The sequence below is a fragment of the Panulirus ornatus genome, chromosome 2 (genome assembly GCF_036320965.1).
Source record: "Panulirus ornatus isolate Po-2019 chromosome 2, ASM3632096v1, whole genome shotgun sequence".
NCBI lineage: Eukaryota > Metazoa > Arthropoda > Malacostraca > Decapoda > Palinuridae > Panulirus > Panulirus ornatus.
In genome coordinates this window covers 74,477,602-74,499,018 of record NC_092225.1, presented here as the reverse complement: position 1 = coordinate 74,499,018, position 21,417 = coordinate 74,477,602, and the positions used below count along the sequence as shown (strand labels likewise).

Here is a 21,417-nt window from a genome sequence, read left to right as displayed (position 1 = left end):
CTTATGCTCATATTCAGGATTTGGTCAAGTGGAGGGGGAAAGAATTATGAACTTGCTCAAAACAAGAATTATTTGGATGATGAATTAAAGCATTGCTATTTGTCAAATTCTCATAAAACTGAATACATTGCAGTTGTTGTACAGAAGGAAGTTATAATGTGATTGTAGACCATTTTTTAGAAATAATTACTTTATGATAATTATTAACATAAAAAGCTAATAACGGTGACCGAGGGAGTTTGGTTTGTTGAATCAAATCGGTAAGCCTTTGAAAATAAATTTTCATAATATAAACCAATGTCATTGTTTTTGGAAGGTAGTGAAACTGATATGGCTGTTTCATTGACCCCAAGTACAAATTATTTATTTTTCCTTATGAGGGACTAAAAGGGTTAGAAAAATTGCTAAAATACAAGTATCATCATCATCATTGAGAAAGTTTATTCTGTATAGTTCAGGGGAGTAGGGGGGCCACCCCTTTGGATGTAATTCCTAACCTGTCCTGTCAGTACTACATTGAATACAATCATTTTGTTGCCCATTGGTGAGTGTTGTTTCGTTAGTTCACATGAAAATCAGTGAAGTAACATTCATCGTAATAAATGTTACTTAACTCTTTGGCTGTTTGTTTTTGATGTCACAGCAGTCCCCAATGATGTTGTTACTCCATCAAAAAATGGAAATTGTCATTTTGATTCTTTTATTACTTTTCTCTTATGACAAGACCATCTATAAATGATACAAAAATTCCCTGAAAACAATATTGAATGGTGAAAAGTATCAAATCCAAAAAAAATGAAAGAAATCACGATTGATTATGAATATTTGGTATAAAAATGTCAGAAGTACAGGAAACATGGAGTAGAGAGAGACCAGAGACGAGGTGGAATGTTGGAATGAAAGAAGCTACGAAGATTTAGGATCTGAACTTGCAGGATAATGAGGTCTGCAAAGGATGGAGCAAATTGTAGCAATGTGGTTTACAAGGGATGATATGTTGTCACTGGGTTGAACCAAGGCATACGAAGTGGTTGGGGAAAATCATGGAAAGGTCTATGGGGCCTGGCTGTGGGAAGAGAGCTCAGGTTTTGATGCATTATACATGACAGCTAAACAAGTGTGTGAATGAGGCCATATGTTTGTTCCTGATGCCACCTAACTATCATGGGAAATGGTGAACAAGTACAGTAAAAATAAAGCATTTTCATAAAACAGTGTAAACACTGTAAATTCTATATTTGTTAAGAACTCAGCCAGAAACATGGCAGTGTTTTAGGAAAATGGCATTTTTAAAGGGTTAATACTGTGCCAAGGTCAGTGAGACTTTTTTGTTATTAGGAAGAGTAGTATGCCATGATTTGGGTTTTAATATGATTAGTGGGATAATCTGATTATTTATATTAACCCTATGGATGCACTCTTCAACTGAAGTTGAATTAATTATATCAAACTTAGTGTTTGACTTCTCCATGCCTGTGATAACATATTTCCATTAATGTGGTGTTCAATAACACCTCTTGAATTTGAAATGAATGCCACTCTGAATGTACTGCCAGCTACAAACATGAGAAAGAACTTGAACACTGGTGCCAGACACCCGCATTACCAATGCTGCCATATTGATGTGTACCGATATTGATCTTATTTTTCATCTTTATATTATGTTCATGTAACATGTTTTGTTTTCAAATGAATATGTTTTCTTTATATATAGCACAGTACGATGCTAGAATATTGATGCTGTAAAATATGATGCTGGTTTTTCTGTTATGGCCACCCCTTAGAGAAAAAGTTCCTTGGAATATTGGAGCACTGCTAATAAAATATGTTTTGTGAAAAAGAGGGCAAATAAGACTTGGGGTGAGAGAGTATCATTAAATTTTAGGGAGAATAAAAAGATGTTTTGGAAGGAGATAAATAAAGTGCGTAAGACAAGAGAACAAATGGAAACATCAGTGAGGGGGGCTAATGGGGAGGTAATAACTAGTAGTGGTGATGTGAGAATGAGATTGAGTTAGTATTTTGAAGGTTTGTTGAATGTGTTAGATGATAGAGTGGCAGATACAGGGTGTTTTGGACGAGGTGGTGTGCGAAGTGAGAGGGTCAGGGAGAATGATTTGGTAAACAGAGAAGAGGTAGTGAAAGCTTTGCGGAAGATGAAAGCCAGAAAGGCGGCGGGTTTGGATGGTATTGCACTGGAATACATCAAAAATGTGGGTGACTGTGTTGTTGACTGGGTGGCGTGGATATTCAATGTATGTATGGCTCATGGTGAAGTGCCTGAGGATTGGTGGAATGCATGCATAGTGCCATTGTACAAAGGCAAAGGGGATAAAGGTGAGTGTTCAAATTACAGAGGTATAAGTTTGTTGAGTATTGCTGGGAAATTATATGGGAGGGTATTGATTGAGAGGGTGAAGGCATGTACAGAACATAAGATTGGGGAAGAGCAGTGTGGTTTCAGAAGTGGTAGAGGATGTGTGGATCAGGTGTTTGCTTTGAAGAATGTATGTGAGAAATACTTCGAAAATCAAATGTATGTATGTAGCATTTATGGATCTGGAGAAGGCATATGATAGAGTTGATGGAGATGCTCTGTGGAAGGTATTAAGAGTATGTGGTGTGGGAGGCAAGTTGCTGAAAGCAGTGAAAAGTTTTTATCGAGGATGTAAGGCATGTGTATGAGTAGGAAGAGAGGAAAGCGATTGGTTCTCAGTGAATGTTGGTTTGCGGCAGGGGTGCGTGACGTCTCCATGATTGTTTAATTTGTTTATGGATGGGGTTGTTAGGGAGGTGAATGCAAGAGTTTTGGAGAGAGGTGCAAGTATGCAGTCTGTTGTTGATGAGAGGGCTTGGAAAGTGAGTCAGTTGTTCACTGATGATAAAGCACTAGTGGCTGATTCGGATGAGAAACTGCAGAAGCTGGTGACTGAGTTTGGTGAAGTGTGTGAAAGAAGAAAGCTGAGAGTAAATGTGAATAAGAGCAAGGTTATTAGGTACAGTAGGGTTAAGGGACAAGTCAGCTGGGAGGTAGGTGTGAATGGAGAAAAACTGGAGGAAGTGAAGTGTTTTAGATATCTGGGAGTGGATTTGGCAGCGGATGGAACCATGGACGCGGAAGTGAATCACAATGTGGGGGAGGGGGCGAAAGATCTGGGAGCATTGAAAAATGTGTGGAAAGCCAGAACATTATCTCGGAAAGCAAAAATGAGTATGTTTGAACCAATAGTGGTTCCAACAATGTTATATGGTTGCGAGGCATGGGCTATAGATAGGGTTGTGTGGAGGAGGGTGGATGTATTGGAAATGAGATGTTTAAGGACAATATGTGGTGTGAGGTGGTTTGATCAAGTAAGTAATGAAAGGGTAAGAGAGATGTGTGGTAATATAAAAAGTGTGGTTGAGAGAGCAGAAGAGGGTGTTTTGAAATGGTTTGGTCACATGGAGAGAATGAGTGAGGAAAGATTGACAGAGGATATATTTGTCAGAGATGGAGGGAACGAGGAGAAGTGGAAGACCAAATTGGAGGTGGAAGGATGGAGTGATAAAGATTTTGTGCAATCAGGGCCTGAACATTCAGGAGGGTGAAAGGCGTGCAAGGAATAGAGTGAACTGGAATGATGTGGTATACCGGGCTCGATGTGCTGTCAATGGATTGAATCAAGGCATGTGAAGCATCTGGGAAAACCATGGAAAGTTTTCTGCGGCCTGGCTGTGGATAGGGAGCTGTGGTTTCAGTGCATTATACATGACAGCTAAAGACTGAGTGTGAACGAATGTGGCTTTTGTTTTTTCTTCACGCTACCTCACACACATGCGGGGGAAGGGGGTTGTCATCTCATGTGTGGCGGGGTGGTGATGGGAATGAATAAGGGCAGACAGTATGAATTATGTACGTGTGTATATATGTATATGTCTGTGTGTGTATATATATGTATACGTTGAGATGTATAGGTATGTATATGTGCGTGTCTGGACGTGTATGTATATACATGTGTATGTGGGTGGGTTGGGCCATTCTTTCATCTGCTTCCTTGCGCTACCTCGCTAACGCAGGAGACAGCGACAAAGTATGATAAAAAAAAAATAATAACTATACTTTGAAATGTATAGGTATGTATATATGCGTTTGTGGAATTGTATGTATATACATGTGTATGTGGGTGGGTTGATCTATTCTTTCGTCAGTTTCCTTGTGCTACCTCGCTAATGTAGGTGACTGCGACAAAGTATAATAAAATATATATATATATAAATAAATACATATTTCATATGTATGTATAGCATTGCTGTACTTTTCACATTAGCACTGTATACCTAACATCAGGCCAAATTTCACCAACATGGTTATATCAGTTTTCCTGCCTGCCAATGATGAAAAAGTACAAAATATGTATATAAGGGAATATCATGAAGACTGCTAATACTGACAATGTATGGGCTATGCTTCCAAATATATTTGGTCTTAATGGAGTTAAGTGGGTAAGTTTCTATATAATATACTGCAGAATATGCATATTTTCCATGGATTTTTATAAAAACCATATTTTTCACCAAAAAGCTGTTTCAACCAGTTTCTGTGCCATATATGGAAACTCTAGTTACATTCCACAGAAAAAGTAATGAAAAAGGCCATTTGAATTGTTTCAATTTTTTCAAAGCAAAATGACATTTTTAGGAACCTGGTATCCAAAGAGTTAAGTTATATTAATGACCTTGCCTGTCACTATAATTTTGGTCATGAGAGCTTCACCAGTTTTTATACAGATTAGGATGACAGTGTTGCTGGTGTATTCACTGCTTCTGCTTATGTTGATCAGTCCTTTACTATTATTCTTTATTAATCAAGTTTATATGTTGAAATGATACTCATGCATCTTCAGTTTTTTATAAGTTACATGGCTTATCCATATTCACATAATTTTCTCTGTTTAGCTGATCATCATTATGAAATCTTAAGTACTACTTTCCCTTACTTGTTAATATCTTTATCTTTATTTCCCGTACTTGTTAATATGTTTATCTTAATTTGTATCTTTATCTTTACTTTCCCTTACTTGTTTATATGTTTATCTTAATTTGTATGTTGCAACTTTCATTTAAGCTTATTCTGTCACATTTTTAATTAACTTGTGACATACATGTGACTAAAAGGTGAAACAAGAAAATTTTAACCAGAATGATCCTTTTTGTTTTCCCATCCCCTTAACCAACTTTTCCTTGGTAGACTTGCTTTTATTTTTACCTGAACAAGCTTCTTGGCCTTTTAACTATCTATTTATTTATTCATTATACTTTATTGTTGTTTCCAGCAAGGTAGCACCAGGAAACAGACGAAGAAAGAGCCACCCACTCACAGACACACATACACGTACATATACATATCAACATATACATACACATACACAGACATTTTTTATTTTTCATACTATTTGCCATTTCCAACGATAGCGAGGTAGCGTTAAGAACAGAGGACTGGGCCTTTGAGGGAATATCCTCACCTGGCCCCCTTCTCTGTTCCTTCTTTTGGAAAATTAAAAAAAAACGAGAGGGGAGGATTTCCAGCCCCCCACTCCTTTCCCTTTTAGTTGCCTTCTACAACACGCAGGGAATACGTGGGAAGTATTCTTTCTCCTCTATCCCCAGGGATAATACACAGACATATACATATATATATACACATGTTACATATTCATACTTGCTTGTCTTTATCCATTCCTGGCGCCACCCCGACCCACAGGAAACAGCATTGCTACCCCCTGCGTCAGCAAGGTAATGCCAGGAAAACAAACAAAAAAGTCCACATTCATTCACACTCGGTTTCTAGCTGTCATGTGTAATGCACCAAATTCACAGCTCGCTATCCACATCCACATCCATTCCGCAGACCTTCCCAAGATTTATCCCAGACGTTTTACATGCCCTGTTTAAGTCCATTGACAGCATGTTGACCATTTATATTTCTGAAGCCCATTCCCTCTGGGAACTCCCATCAGTGGGGTGGCCGTGTTGAAAGAGTCTCTGCTTATCCCTGTCCATATATCCCTCCCTCACATATACCGCACCATACAGTCTTCAACCGTTTCTCTCCCTCCAGTACTCTTCCATTCTATTTCCCCATGTCACAGGTAGTCTTCCTCTCACACTGACCACTTTCATGATAATATCGTACACTGTCCTCTTAAACTCCCTAACTTGCATTCTTTCCAGATGCACAAACTAGCTCAAAGTATTACACCTCACCTACTCCAACACTAATTTGTATTCCCCGTCATACCAATTCTCTCAGACACCCCTTACTATTTTTTCATTCTCTTTAGTCATACGACATGCTCCTCTTACATAGCTCATTTCCACAGCCTGGATTCTTGACCTCAGTGACTCATTCCATGTCCATGTTTCAACTGCAAAGGTCATTGTCAGAAGGACTATGCTGTCCCTTAATCTTTCTTCACTTCCATTCTTACACCTCTACCCTACATTACGCTATACTGCTCTCTCTCATATCTCTCCCTCCATATCACCAAACTTACACTCAGATAGTTCCCAAATACTTGCACTCTGTCACCTCTTCCAGTCTTTCTCTCCCCAAACCTATAAACAAAGTTTAGTACATTTTCTTCTTTCACTCTATAGGCTTTGTAAAATCTCTACTTTCACTCTGTTTCCTTTCAGACACCATTATTTACTTTACTGGCAAATACCTTCAATCACCTACACTTACACACATCATAAAACACACTACAGTACAACCTTATGCAACTCCCCTTTACTCTCAGCAAGCATAGTATACTATGTTTCAGTGTTATTTACAGACCAAAGCAAAAAGAAGATGATGATATGATTCTATACAATGAAATCAAAACTATAATAAACAGTAAAGAGGTTATAACGGTAGGAGACTTCAACAGTCCAAACATAAAGTGGAACACGTTAACAGGTGACCCAGAGGGAATAAGACTAATGGAACTGATTGAAGACTCTTTTCTAGAACAGTTAATTGAAAAAGACAACCAGAAGTGAAAACATTCTTGTTCTTGTCCTCACCTGTGACAAACTTAATCAACTCTTGCAAAGTTGGCAAGAGTTTGTCAAACAGCGATCACAGTTTGATTAGGTTAGAGATAAATGACACCAAACTCTTGATACCAGATTACAGGCAAGCAAATTATGAAAACATTAGACATGAAATTCACAGAATCTGTAGGACAAAACTTCTTGAAATTCACACAGTAGAGGAAACGTGGAATAATTCTAAAAAGATACTACTTGAGATCGAAAATAAACATTATCAACAAATACAAAGAACTTGCAATATTTCAAAACCATCATGGACGAATGGGAGAACAGAAGGAGTAATTTGCCAAAAGAAGAAAACATATAAGAAATTCAAGTCAAAGGGAAGTGATGAAAAATTGCCAGGAATTAATCAAAATCCAAAGAGAGTGTAGGTCAAGTGAGAGAGTAACCATAAGAAAAAAGAATTTCCTTGAAAGTTAAGGATAATCCTAAGAAATTCTTCAAATATAGAAGACAAAGGAAGACAGTAAAAGAAGATATTGGACCATTACAAAATTAACATGATGCACTAGTTACTGACAACAAGGAAATGGCTGCCATACTAAATTGAAACATCTCGAATACCACAACCAATGAAAATGTTTCAAGAATCTGATGAAGAAAAGTTGAAGGTTAGAAAAAAAAAGAGCTCTAAAGTACTTAAATACCTGGACCAATTAAATCCTAACAAATCCAATGGCCCAGGTAACTTAGCTCCAAGATTTTTAAAGGTCAGGAAACAGCTCATATACCCCACATCAAAAATGTTTAACAAATCTCTATTGGATGGTCAGGTACCATTTGACTGGAAACTAGCAAATTTTACTCCTATATATCAAAAAAAGGAGACAAAAAGTATGCCTTGAAGTACCACCCAATTAGCCTTACGTCAGTGTTAGGTAAAATGATGGAAAAAATAGTACATTTTAAACTCGTGTTTCTAGATCACAAAATTACATCAGACAACCAACATGGCTTCCACAATAGAAGATCCAGCCTGAAAAATTTGCTGGAATTTTTTAATGTTATTTATTAGAATTAGAACGAAATTTATCAGAACTGGAACGAAAAAGTACCGTATGATGTAGTATATTTAGATTTCCAAAAGGCTTTTGATAAAGTGCCTCACAAGAGACTTTCATGTAAACTCAAAGCACACAGAATTGGTGAAAAACTCTGTACAAGGATCACAGACTGCTTTACCAAAAGAAAACAGCATGTAGTATTGAAGAGAAAAGCTTCAGATTGGCTAAACATAATGAGTGGTGTGCCATAAGGGTTGGTCCTCTGTCCCACTCTTTTCATAATTTACATTAATGAAGTACAACTTGGTTTTGTATCTAAAATCTCCAGATTTACTGATGATACTAAACTAGGAAGGAAGTAGAGGTGTAAACAGGCAGGACTGCAAAATGATTCAGAGGGATCTTTTGCTTCTATGCCAAATTATACATCAAATTCATCTACTCTATACTTCAACACCTCAGTAATCATCCCAACCACTCTTCCTTATTATCACCCTTTTTACCTCCCTTCTTGCTATAGACTCCTGCACTTGTATCCTTTTCCTTCCATCTTCCATACCCATGCATGTAACAGCTGCTGCCTCACCTTATCCCCCATTATAAGTTCTTCAAAATAATCTTTCCATCTTCCTTTTAGTTTAGCAATTCCCCTTTCTTACTTCTCACATTTATAGTTCCACTCATACATCCACTTCTTTCCCTTTTCACATACTTCTAGTACAGTTTCATATTTTCCCTAGAATTTTCTCTGAACTTTCTTCAAAAATCTTCATCTTTGCTTTTCCCTATCAGCTTCTTAATGTGCCACTTACATATCTATATTCTGCCCTCCTCCTTTGCTGAACTTCCAGTAGTACATTTCTTTGGAACAATATACCATATGCCTTTTTCTTCTCTTCCACAGCATTTCCAGTATCATCCATCCACCATGCATTTCCCCTTTTATTCCTGTATCTCCAAAACCAAGTGCTAATTCTACAACCTTTAAAAGTCTCTCTTTAAAGATATTGAATACCTCACTCACACATGACTGCATCCCTACATTTACTATACTTTCATCAACACTTTCTGTCACCCTTCCTTCATATTCCTCCTCACATTCTTTCTGATACATCTCGCTTGCCAACTCTTTTATCTCTCCATTATTCCTATCCTTCACTTGTTTAATTTGGGGTCTATACATCCTCTCAACCATCTGCCCCTTAACCACTTTCTTAATCAGTTTCCAGGTTCCTCTTAACCAACCTCACCTCAGGCACCATCACCTCAATCAGTGTTCCTTGCTAAACATAAATGCAGCTGAATTTCACTTAATAAATGTTCCTTCGGCTAAGTTTCTCTGTCAAATTCCTTTCCACAAACATACTTTTAGTATTCCTTGCTAAACATAAATGCAAATGAATTCCATCTAATAAATGTTCCTCAGCCAACTTTCTCTGCCAAATTCCTTTCCATAAACATGCTATCAGTTTTCTGTAATTTTCTTTCAACAAACATGCTTTAACCAATTTATTTAAGTGACTCGTATCATCCAGCTTTTTTCTCAACAAATGTTTCACTCAGCTACAGTTCATCCAACTTTTCACCATAACTAACATTATCTTAGCAGCAGTTCCTTAGATAACTTTCTTGACCCAACTTTCATGTCATTTAGCTTCCCTTTCACCAAGGGTACCATACCCCCTTCTCCTTTTAAAAATCTGAGTATTAGAACTTTTATGTTCATATTTGCTTAATATCAGTAAATCATCCTTTATCATTACAGGGTGAGGTGCTGTTCAACACTTGGCGTGGGATTTTTTCTGGGTCTGGTGGCATCTTTTCAAAGAAGCCTCATATATTCAGTTTTGATGGGAAAGATATATTATCTAGCCCTGTATGGTAAGTACATTGCCTCTTGAAGCAATACTGAGTTATCAGATTCCTATATGTTCCAAAGTTATTTTGAGGCATGGGAAGTTTGAGTTATTATGCTGAAGTTTTACATTTTGATTGCTAGGTAAACGTGATAAGACAGTTTAAAACATATGACTGTAATTCAAAACTGGGTTCTTTATGTAGAGTTCTGAAATAGAATAATGCCTCATACTGATTAGCTAATGTCAAAGTTGAGATCATTTGAAAAAATCAGTGAAAACATAATGTAGGAATTTCATTAAGCTTTTGATTTTTGAAAATAAACTACTGATTAATACTGGTAGTAGGAACCTTAAATAGATTTGCAGATATTAACCCCTCAAGGAGGAGTTTCTAAAATTTGGATATTCAAGTAAAAGGAACAACGGTCTCTCTTATGTAATGAGGAAGCATTAAAAAAGAATAACAAAACAATTGAGGAATAAGTGATATAGGACTCAACCTACCCATGGAGAAGTGAAATACCTCTAGTGGGAGTACGTTCGATGTTACATAAGAAACTGACCAGTGTACTTTCTACATATTCTAGCATTTACATGTCATACGAGTGGTAATGCTACCACCTCATTCATTATTAGTATACTTTATCGTTGTCTCCCCTGTTAGTGAGGTTGCGCAAGGAAACAGACAAAAGAATGGCCCAACCCACCCACATACACATTTACATTTCAACGTTTTTTTTTGTTTTGTTTTTTGTCTCCCGCGTTTGTGAGGTAGTGCAAGGAAACAGGCGAAAGAAATGGCCCAACCCACCCCCATACACATGTATATACATACGTCCACACACGCAAATATACATACCTACACAGCTTTCCATGGTTTACCCCAGATGCTTCACATGCCCTGATTCAATCCACTGACAGCACGTCAACCCCGGTATACCACATCGATCCAATTCACTCAATTCCTTGCCCTCCTTTCACCCTCCTGCATGTTCAGGCCCCGATCACACAAAATCTTTCTCACTCCATCTTTCCACCTCCAATTTGGTCTCCCACTTCTCCTCGTTCCCTCCACCTCCGACACATATATCCTCTTGGTCAATCTTGCCTCACTCATTCTCTCCATGTGCCCAAACCATTTCAAAACACCCTCTTCTGCTCTCTCAACCACGCTCTTTTTATTTCCACACATCTCTCTTACCCTTACGTTACTTACTCGATCAAACCACCTCACACCACACATTGTCCTCAAACATCTCATTTCCAGCACATCCATCCTCCTGCGCACAACTCTATCCATAGCCCATGCCTCGCAACCATACAACATTGTTGGAACCACTATTCCTTCAAACATACCCATTTTTGCTTTCCGAGATAATGTTCTCGACTTCCACACATTCTTCAAGGCTCCCAGGATTTTCGCCCCCTCCCCCACCCTATGATCTACTTCCACTTCCATGGTTCCATCCGCTGCCAGATCCACTCCCAGATATCTAAAACACTTTACTTCCTCCAGTTTTTCTCCATTCCAACTTACCTCCCAATTGACTTGACCCTCAACCCTACTGTACCTAATTACCTTGCTCTTTTTCACATTTACTCTTAACTTTCTTCTTTCACACACTTTACCAAACTCAGTCACCAGCTTCTGCAGTTTCTCACATGAATCAGCCACCAGCGCTGTATCATCAGTGAACAACTGACTCACTTCCCAAGCTCTCTCATCCCCAACAGACTTCATACTTGCCCCTCTTTCCAAAACTCTTGCATTTAAATCCCTAACAACCCCATCCATAAACAAATTAAACAACCATGGAGACATCACACACCCCTGCCGCAAACCTACATTCACTGAGAACCAATCACTTTCCTCTCTTCCTACACGTACACATGCCTTACATCCTCGATAAAAACTTTTCACTGCTTCTAACAACTTGCCTCCCACACCATATATTCTTAATACCTTCCACAGAGCATCTCTATCAACTCTATCATATGCCTTCTCCAGATCCATAAATGCTACATACAAATCCATTTGCTTTTCTAAGTATTTCTCACATACATTCTTCAAAGCAAACACCTGATCCACACATCCTCTACCACTTCTGAAACCACACTGCTCTTCCCCAATCTGATGCTCTGTACATGCCTTCACCCTCTCAATCAATACCCTCCCATATAATTTACCAGGAATACTCAACAAACTTATACCTCTGAAATTTGAGCACTCACTCTTATCCCCTTTGCCTTTGTACAATGGCACTATGCACGCATTCCGCCAATCCTCAGGCACCTCACCATGAGTCATACATACATTAAATAACCTTACCAACCAGTCAATTATACAGTCACCCCCTTTTTTAATAAATTCCACTGCAATACCATCCAAACCTGCTGCCTTGCCGGCTTTCATCTTCCGCAAAGCTTTTACTACCTCTTCTCTGTTTACCAAATCATTTTCCCTAACCCTCTCACTTTGCACACCACCTCGACCAAAACACCCTATATCTGCCACTCTATCATCAAACACATTCAACAAACCTTCAAAATACTCACTCCATCTCTTTCTCACATCACCACTACTTATTATCACCTCCCCATTTGCACCCTTCACTGAAGTTCCCATTTGCTCCTTTGTCTTATGCACTTTATTTACCTCCTTCCAGAACATCTTTTTATTCTCCCTAAAATTTAATGATACTCTCTCACCCCAACTCTCATTTGCCCTCTTTTTCACCTCTTGCACCTTTCTCTTGACCTCCTGTCTCTTTCTTTTATACATCTCCCACTCAATTGCATTTTTTCCCTGCAAAAATCGTCCAAATGCCTCTCTCTTCTCTTTCACTAATAATCTTACTTCTTCATCCCACCACTCACTACCCTTTCTAATCAACCCACCTCCCACGCTTCTCATGCCACAAGCATCTTTTGCGCAATCTATCACTGATTCCCTAAATACATCCCATTCCTCCCCCACTCCCCTTACTTCCATTGTTCTCACCTTTTTCCATTCTGTACTCAGTCTCTCCTGGTACTTCCTCACACAAGTCTCCTTCCCAAGCTCACTTACTCTCACCACCCTCTTCACCCCAACATTCACTCTTCTTTTCTGAAAACCCATACAAATCTTCACCTTAGCCTCCACAAGATAATGATCAGACATCCCTCCAGTTGCACCTCTCAGCACATTAACATCCAAAAGTCTCTCTTTCGCGCGCCTGTCAATCAACACATAATCCAATAACGCTCTCTGGCCATCTCTCCTACTTACATACGTATACTTATGTATATCTCGCTTTTTAAACCAGGTATTCCCAATCACCAGTCCTTTTTCAGCACGTAAATCTACAAGCTCTTCACCATTTCCATTTACAACACTGAACACCCCATGTATACCAATTATTCCCTCAACTGCCACATTACTCACCTTTGAATTCAAATCACCCATCACTAAAACCTGGTCTCGTGCATCAAAACCACTGACGCACTCATTCAGCTGCTCCCAAAACACTTGCCTCTCATGATCTTTCTTCTCATGCCCAGGTGCATATGCACCAATAATCACCCATCTCTCTCCATCAACTTTCAGTTTTACCCATATTAATCGAGAATTTACTTTCTTACATTCTATCACATACTCCCACAACTCCTGTTTCAGGAGTACTGCTACTCCTTCCCCTGCTCTTGCCCTCTCACTAACCCCTGACTTTACTCCCAAGACATTCCCAAACCACTCTTCCCCTTTACCCTTGAGCTTCGTTTCACTAAGAGCCAAAACATCCAGGTTCCTTTCCTCAAACATACTACCTATCTCTCCTCTTTTCACATCTTGGTTACATCCACACACATTTAGACACCCTAGTCTATATAAGTCCCCTGTTCTTAACGCTACCTCACTAATGCGGGAAATGGCGAATAGTATGAAAAAAAAAAAATGTATATATATATATATATATATATATACAGGAAGGTTGCAGAAGGAGATGCTACTACCAATAATGTGGGGGAACTTACCTTATACTACAGTGCTCAGGGCAGTATAAGTACCCTTATTGTCATGGCTTTAGCACCCAAAGAGGGAGATGTTCTTGAGCTATGTGCTGCCAGTTCTGGGAAAACCTCACATATACTGATGCTACTACGTTTGTGAATCAAGAACCATTGTAACACAAACCTCACCAGGTGGTAGAGTGTCCCGCAGTGTATCGAGACAGACTTCCCCAGAACTTTTTTAAAGGGGAAGTAAATGTTTATAGTTGTGTTACTGGAGTGATAGTTTTCATACATGGTGCTTTGACAAGAAAATAGTGAAATTGGAAAAAATGTAGCTTAGACATTGAAGCTTATTGATACAGTGGTTAAATTGATGAGAACTACTATTGATGTTTGTGTAAATAAGTTATACATTTCCCATTTCCATAGCCAGAGGTTGAACCATTATGTGACATTCATTTTTTCATTTCATTTCAAGCTAGAAGTTTCAGTTTTCTAGATTACTTCTTACATTTTCATATGTATATATATGTATATGTGTGTGTGTGTGTGTATATGTGCGTATGTATGTGTATGTGTGTATGTATGTATGTATGTATATATTTTTTTTTTTTTTTTTATACTTTGTCGCTGTCTCCCGCGTTTGCGAGGTAGCGCAAGGAAACAGACGAAAGAAATGGCCCAACCCCCCCCCCCATACACATGTACATACGTCCACACACGCAAATATACATACCTACACAGCTTTCCATGGTTTACCCCAGACGCTTCACATGCCTTGATTCAATCCACATCGCTCCAATTCACTCTATTCCTTGCCCTCCTTTCACCCTCCTGCATGTTCAGGCCCCGATCACACAAAATCTTTTTCACTCCATCTTTCCACCTCCAATTTGGTCTCCCTCTTCTCCTCGTTCCCTCCACCTCCGACACATATATCCTCTTGGTCAATCTTTCCTCACTCATTCTCTCCATGTGCCCAAACCATTTCAAAACACCCTCTTCTGCTCTCTCAACCACGCTCTTTTATTTCCACACATCTCTCTTACCCTTACGTTACTTACTCGATCAAACAACCTCACACCACACATTGTCCTCAAACATCTCATTTCCAGCACATCCATCCTCCTGCGCACATCTCTATCCATAGCCCACGCCTCGCAACCATACAACATTGTTGGAACCACTATTCCTTCAAACATACCCATTTTTGCTTTCCGAGATAATGTTCTCGACTTCCACACATTTTTCAAGGCTCCCAAAATTTTCGCCGATCACACAAAATCTTTTTCACTCCATCTTTCCACCTCCAATTTGGTCTCCCTCTTCTCCTCGTTCCCTCCACCTCCGACACATATATCCTCTTGGTCAATCTTTCCTCACTCATTCTCTCCATGTGCCCAAACCATTTCAAAACACCCTCTTCTGCTCTCTCAACCACGCTCTTTTATTTCCACACATCTTTCTTACCCTTACGTTACTTACTCGATCAAACAACCTCACACCACACATTGTCCTCAAACATCTCATTTTCAGCACATCCATCCTCCTGCGCACATCTCTATCCATAGCCCACGCCTCGCAACCATACAACATTGTTGGAACCACTATTCCTTCAAACATACCCATTTTTGCTTTCCGAGATAATGTTCTCGACTTCCACACATTTTTCAAGGCTCCCAAAATTTTCGCCCCCTCCCCCACCCTATGATCCACTTCCGCTTCCATGGTTCCATCCGCTGACAGATCCACTCCCAGATATCTAAAACACTTCACTTCCTCCAGTTTTTCTCCATTCAAACTCACCTCCCAATTGACTTGACCCTCACCCCTACTGTACCTAATAACCTTGCTCTTATTCACATTTACTCTTAACTTTCTTCTTCCACACACTTTACCAAACTCAGTCACCAGCTTCTGCAGTTTCTCACATGAATCAGCCACCAGCGCTGTATCATCAGCGAACAACAACTGACTCACTTCCCAAGCTCTCTCATCCCCAACAGACTTCATACTTGCCCCTCTTTCCAGGACTCTTGCATTTACCTCCCTAACAACCCCATCCATAAACAAATTAAACAACCATGGAGACATCACACACCCCTGCCGCAAACCTACATTCACTGAGAACCAATCACTTTCCTCTCTTCCTACACGTACACATGCCTTACATCCTCGATAAAAACTTTTCACTGCTTCTAACAACTTGCCTCCCACACCATATATTCTTAATACCTTCCACAGAGCATCTCTATCAACTCTATCATATGCCTTCTCCAGATCCATAAATGCTACATACAAATCCATTTGCTTTTCTAAGTATTTCTCACATACATTCTTCAAAGCAAACACCTGATCCACACATCCTCTACCACTTCTGAAACCGCACTGCTCTTCCCCAATCTGATGCTCTGTACATGCCTTCACCCTCTCAATCAATACCCTCCCATATAATTTACCAGGAATACTCAACAAACTTATACCTCTGTAATTTGAGCACTCACTCTTATCCCCTTTGCCTTTGTACAATGGCACTATGCACGCATTCCGCCAATCCTCAGGCACCTCACCATGAGTCATACATACATTAAATAACCTTACCAACCAGTCAACAATACAGTCACCCCCTTTTTTAATAAATTCCACTGCAATACCATCCAAACCTGCTGCCTTGCCGGCTTTCATCTTCCGCAAAGCTTTTACTACCTCTTCTCTGTTTACCAAATCATTTTCCCTAACCCTCTCACTTTGCACACCACCTCGACCAAAACACCCTATATCTGCCACTCTGTCATCAGACACATTCAACAAACCTTCAAAATACTCATTCCATCTCCTTCTCACATCACCGCTACTTGTTATCACCTCCCCATTTACGCCCTTCACTGAAGTTCCCATTTGCTCCCTTGTCTTACGCACCCTATTTACCTCCTTCCAGAACATCTTTTTATTCTCCCTAAAATTTACTGATAGTCTCTCACCCCAACTCTCATTTGCCCTTTTTTTCACCTCTTGCACCTTTCTCTTGACCTCCTGTCTCTTTCTTTTATACTTCTCCCACTCAATTGCATTTTTTCCCTGCAAAAATCGTCCAAATGCCTTTCTCTTCTCTTTCACTAATACTCTTACTTCTTCATCCCACCACTCACTACCCTTTCTAAACAGCCCACCTCCCACTCTTCTCATGCCACAAGCATCTTTTGCGCAATCCATCACTGATTCCCTAAATACATCCCATTCCTCCCCCACTCCCCTTACTTCCATTGTTCCATGTATATATATATATATATATATATATATATATATATATATATATATATATATATATATATATATATATTGTTCCATATATATTGTTCCATTGTTCCATGTATATATATATATATAAGTCATGTGTACGTGTAGGAAGAGAGGAAAGTGATTGGTTCTCAGTGAATGTAGGTTTGCGGCAGGGGTGTGTGATGTCTCCATGGTTGTTTAATTTGTTTATGGATGGGGTTGTAAAGGAGGTAAATGCAAGAGTCCTGGAAAGAGGGGCAAGTATGAAGTCTGTTGGGGATGAGAGAGCTTGGGAAGTGAGTCAATTGTTGTTCGCTGATGATACAGCGCTGGTGGCTGATTCATGTGAGAAACTGCAGAAGCTGGTGACTGAGTTTGGTAAAGTGTGTGGAAGAAGAAAGTTGAGAGTAAATGTGAATAAGAGCAAGGTTATTAGGTACAGTAGGGGTGAGGGTCAAGTCAATTGGGAGGTGAGTTTGAATGGAGAAAAACTGGAGGAAGTGAAGTGTTTTAGATATCTGGGAGTGGATCTGTCAGCGGATGGAACCATGGAAGCGGAAGTGGATCATAGGGTGGGGGAGGGGGCGAAAATTTTGGGAGCCTTGAAAAATGTGTGGAAGTCGAGAACATTATCTCGGAAAGCAAAAATGGGTATGTTTGAGGGAATAGTGGTTCCAACAATGCTGTATGGTTGCGAGGCGTGGGCTATGGATAGAGATGTGCGCAGGAGGATGGATGTGCTGGAAATGAGATGTTTGAGGACAATGTGTGGTGTGAGGTGGTTTGATCGAGTAAGTAACGTAAGGGTAAGAGAGATGTGTGGAAATAAAAAGAGCGTGGTCGAGAGAGCAGAAGAGGGTGTTTTGAAATGGTTTGGGCACATGGAGAGAATGAGTGAGGAGAGATTGACCAAGAGGATATATGTGTCGGAGGTGGAGGGAACGAGGAGAAGAGGGAGACCAAATTGGAGGTGGAAAGATGGAGTGAAAAAGATTTTGTGTGATCGGGGCCTGAACATGCAGGAGGGTGAAAGGAGGGCAAGAAATAGAGTGAATTGGAGTCATGTGGTATACAGGGGTTGACGTGCTGTCAGTGGATTGAAGCAAGGCATGTGAAGCGTCTGGGGTAAACCATGGAAAGCTGTGTAGGTATGTATATTTGCGTGTCTGGACGTGTGTATGTACATGTGTATGGGGGGGGGGGGTTGGGCCATTTCTTTCGTCTGTTTCCTTGCGCTACCTCGCAAACGCGGGAGACAGCGACAAAGTATAAAAAAAAAAAAAAAAAAAAAAAATATATATATATATATATATATATATATATATATATATATATATATATATATTTTTTTTCATACTATTCGCCATTTCCCGCGATAGCGAGGTAGCGTTAAGAACAGAGGACTGGGCCTTTTTTGGAATATCCTCACCTGGCCCCCTCTGTTCCTTCTTTTGGAAAATTAAAAAAAAAAAAAAAAAGAGAGAGGGGAGGATTTCCAGCCCCCCGCTCCCTCCCCTTTTAGTCGCCTTCTACGACACGCAGGGAATACGTGGGATGTACTCTTAATCCCCTATCCCCAGGGATATATATATATATATATATATATATATATATTTTTTTTTTTTTTTTTTTTTTTTTTTTTTTTTTATACTTTGTCGCTGTCTCCCGCGTTTGCGAGGTAGCGCAAGGAAACAGACGAAAGAAATGGCCCAACCCCCCCCCCCATACACATGTACATACACACGTCCACACACGCAAATATACATACCTACACAGCTTTCCATGGTTTACCCCAGACGCTTCACATGCCTTGCTTCAATCCACTGACAGCACGTCAACCCCTGTATATATATATATATATATATATATATATATATATATATAATTATCCCTGGGGATAGGTGTGAAAGAATACTTCCCACGCATTCCTCGCGTGTCGTAGAAGGCGACTAGAGGGGACGGGAGCGGGGGCCAGAAATCCTCCCCTCCTTGTATTTTTTAACTTTCTAAAATGGGAAACAGAAGGAGTCACGCCGGGAGTGCTCATCCTCCTCGAAGGCTCAGACTGGGGTGTCTAAATGTGTGTGGATGTAACCAAGATGTGAAAAAAGGAGAGAGAGGTAGTATGTTTGAGGAAAGGAACCTGGATGTTTTGGCTCTTAGTGAAACGAAGCTTAAGGGTAAAGGGGAAGAGTGGTTTGGGAATGTCTTGGGAGTAAAGTCAGGGGTTAGTGAGAGGAAAAGAGCAAGGGAAGGAGTAGCAGTACTCCTGAAACAGGAGTTATGGGAGTATATGATAGAATGTAAGAAAGTAAATTCTCGATTAATATGGGTAAAACTGGAAGTTGATGGAGAGAGATGGGTGATTATTGGTGCATATGCACCTGGGCATGAGAAGAAAGATCATGAGAGGCAAGTGTTTTGGGAGCAGCTGAATGAGTGTGTTAGTGGTTTTGATGCACGAGACCAGGTTATAGTGATGGGTGATTTGAATGCAAAGGTGAGTAATGTGGCAGTTGAAGGAATAATTGGTATACATGGGGTGTTCAGTGTTGTAAATGGAAATGGTGAAGAGCTTGTAGATTTATGTGCTGAAAAAGGACTGGTGATTGGGAATACCTTGTTTAAAAAGCGAGATATACATAAGTATACGTATGTAAGTAGGAGAGATGGCCAGAGAGCGTTATTGGATTACGTGTTAATTGACAGGCGCACGAAAGAGAGACTTTTGGATGTTAATGTGCTGAGAGGTGCAACTGGAGGGATGTCTGATCATTATCTTGTGGAGGCTAAGGTGAAGATTTGTATGGGTTTTCAGAAAAGAAGAGTGAATGTTGGGGTGAAGAGGGTGGTGAGAGTAAGTGAGCTTGGGAAGGAGACTTGTGTGAGGAAGTACCAGGAGAGACTGAGTACAGAATGGAAAAAGGTGAGAACAATGGAAGTAAGGGGAGTGGGGGAGGAATGGGATGTATTTAGGGAATCAGTGATGGATTGCGCAAAAGATGCTTGTGGCATGAGAAGAGTGGGAGGTGGGTTGATTAGAAAGGGTAGTGAGTGGTGGGATGAAGAAGTAAGATTATTAGTGAAAGAGAAGAGAGAGGCATTTGGACGATTTTTGCAGGGAAAAAATGCAACTGAGTGGGATATGTATAAAAGAAAGAGACAGGAGGTCAAGAGAAAGGTGCAAGAGGTGAAAAAGAGGGCAAATGAGAGTTGGGGTGAGAGAGTATCATTAAATTTTAGGGAGAATAAAAAGATGTTCTGGAAGGAGGTAAACAAAGTGTGTAAGACAAGGGAGCAAATGGGAACCTCAGTGAAGGTCGCAAATGGAGAGGTGATAACAAGTAGTGGTGATGTGAGAAGGAGATGGAGTGAGTATTTTGAAGGTTTGTTGAATGTGTTTGATGATAGAGTGGCAGATATAGGGTGTTTTGGTCAAGGTGGTGTGCAAAGTGAGAGGGTTAGGGAAAATGATTTGATAAACAGAGAAGAGGTAGTAAAAGCTTTGTGGAAGATGAAAGCCGGCAAGGCAGCAGGTTTGGATGGTATTGCAGTGGAATTTATTAAAAAAGGGGGTGACTGTATTATTGACTGGTTGGTAAGGTTATTTAATGTATGTGTGACTCATGGTGAGGTGCCTGAGGATTGGCGGAATGCGTGCATAGTGCCATTGTACAAAGGCAAAGGGGATAAGAGTGAGTGCTCAAATTACAGAGGTATAAGTTTGTTGAGTATTCCTGGTAAATTATATGGGAGGGTATTGATTGAGAGGGTGAAGGCATGTACAGAGCATCAGATTGGGGAAGAGCAGTGTGGTTTCAGAAGTGGTAGAGGATGTGTGGATCAGGTTTTTGCTTTGAAGAATGTATGAGAAATACTTAGAAAAGCAAATGGATTTGTATGTAGCATTTATGGATCTGGAGAAGGCATATGATAGAGTGGATAGAGATGCTCTGTGGAAGGTATTAAGAATATATGGTGTGGGAGGCAAGTTGTTAGAAGCAGTGAAAAGTTTTTATCGAGGTTGTAAGGCATGTGTACGTGTAGGAAGAGAGGAAAGTGATTGGTTCTCAGTGAATGTAGGTTTGCGGCAGGGGTGTGTGATGTCTCCATGGTTGTTTAATTTGTTTATGGATGGGGTTGTTAGGGAGGTGAATGCAAGAGTTTTTGAAAGAGGGGCAAGTATGAAGTCTGTTGGGGAT

The 21,417-nt window shown here is 39.9% G+C and overlaps 1 protein-coding gene and 1 long non-coding RNA gene across 2 annotated transcripts in view; one reads left to right on the top strand and one right to left on the bottom strand.

Annotated features, from left to right (window-relative positions):
• LOC139757283 (uncharacterized) overlaps positions 1 to 21,417 on the bottom strand; it is a 357,868-nt gene that overhangs the window by 234,273 nt on the left and 102,178 nt on the right. The window lies entirely within an intron of this gene.
• Positions 1 to 21,417, top strand: part of LOC139757279 (uncharacterized) — a 791,816-nt gene that overhangs the window by 759,472 nt on the left and 10,927 nt on the right. The window contains exon 33 of the mRNA XM_071677629.1: positions 9,850 to 9,965. Coding sequence (XP_071533730.1) covers positions 9,850 to 9,965 — 116 coding nt within the window. The remainder of the gene's footprint in view (positions 1 to 9,849; positions 9,966 to 21,417) is intronic.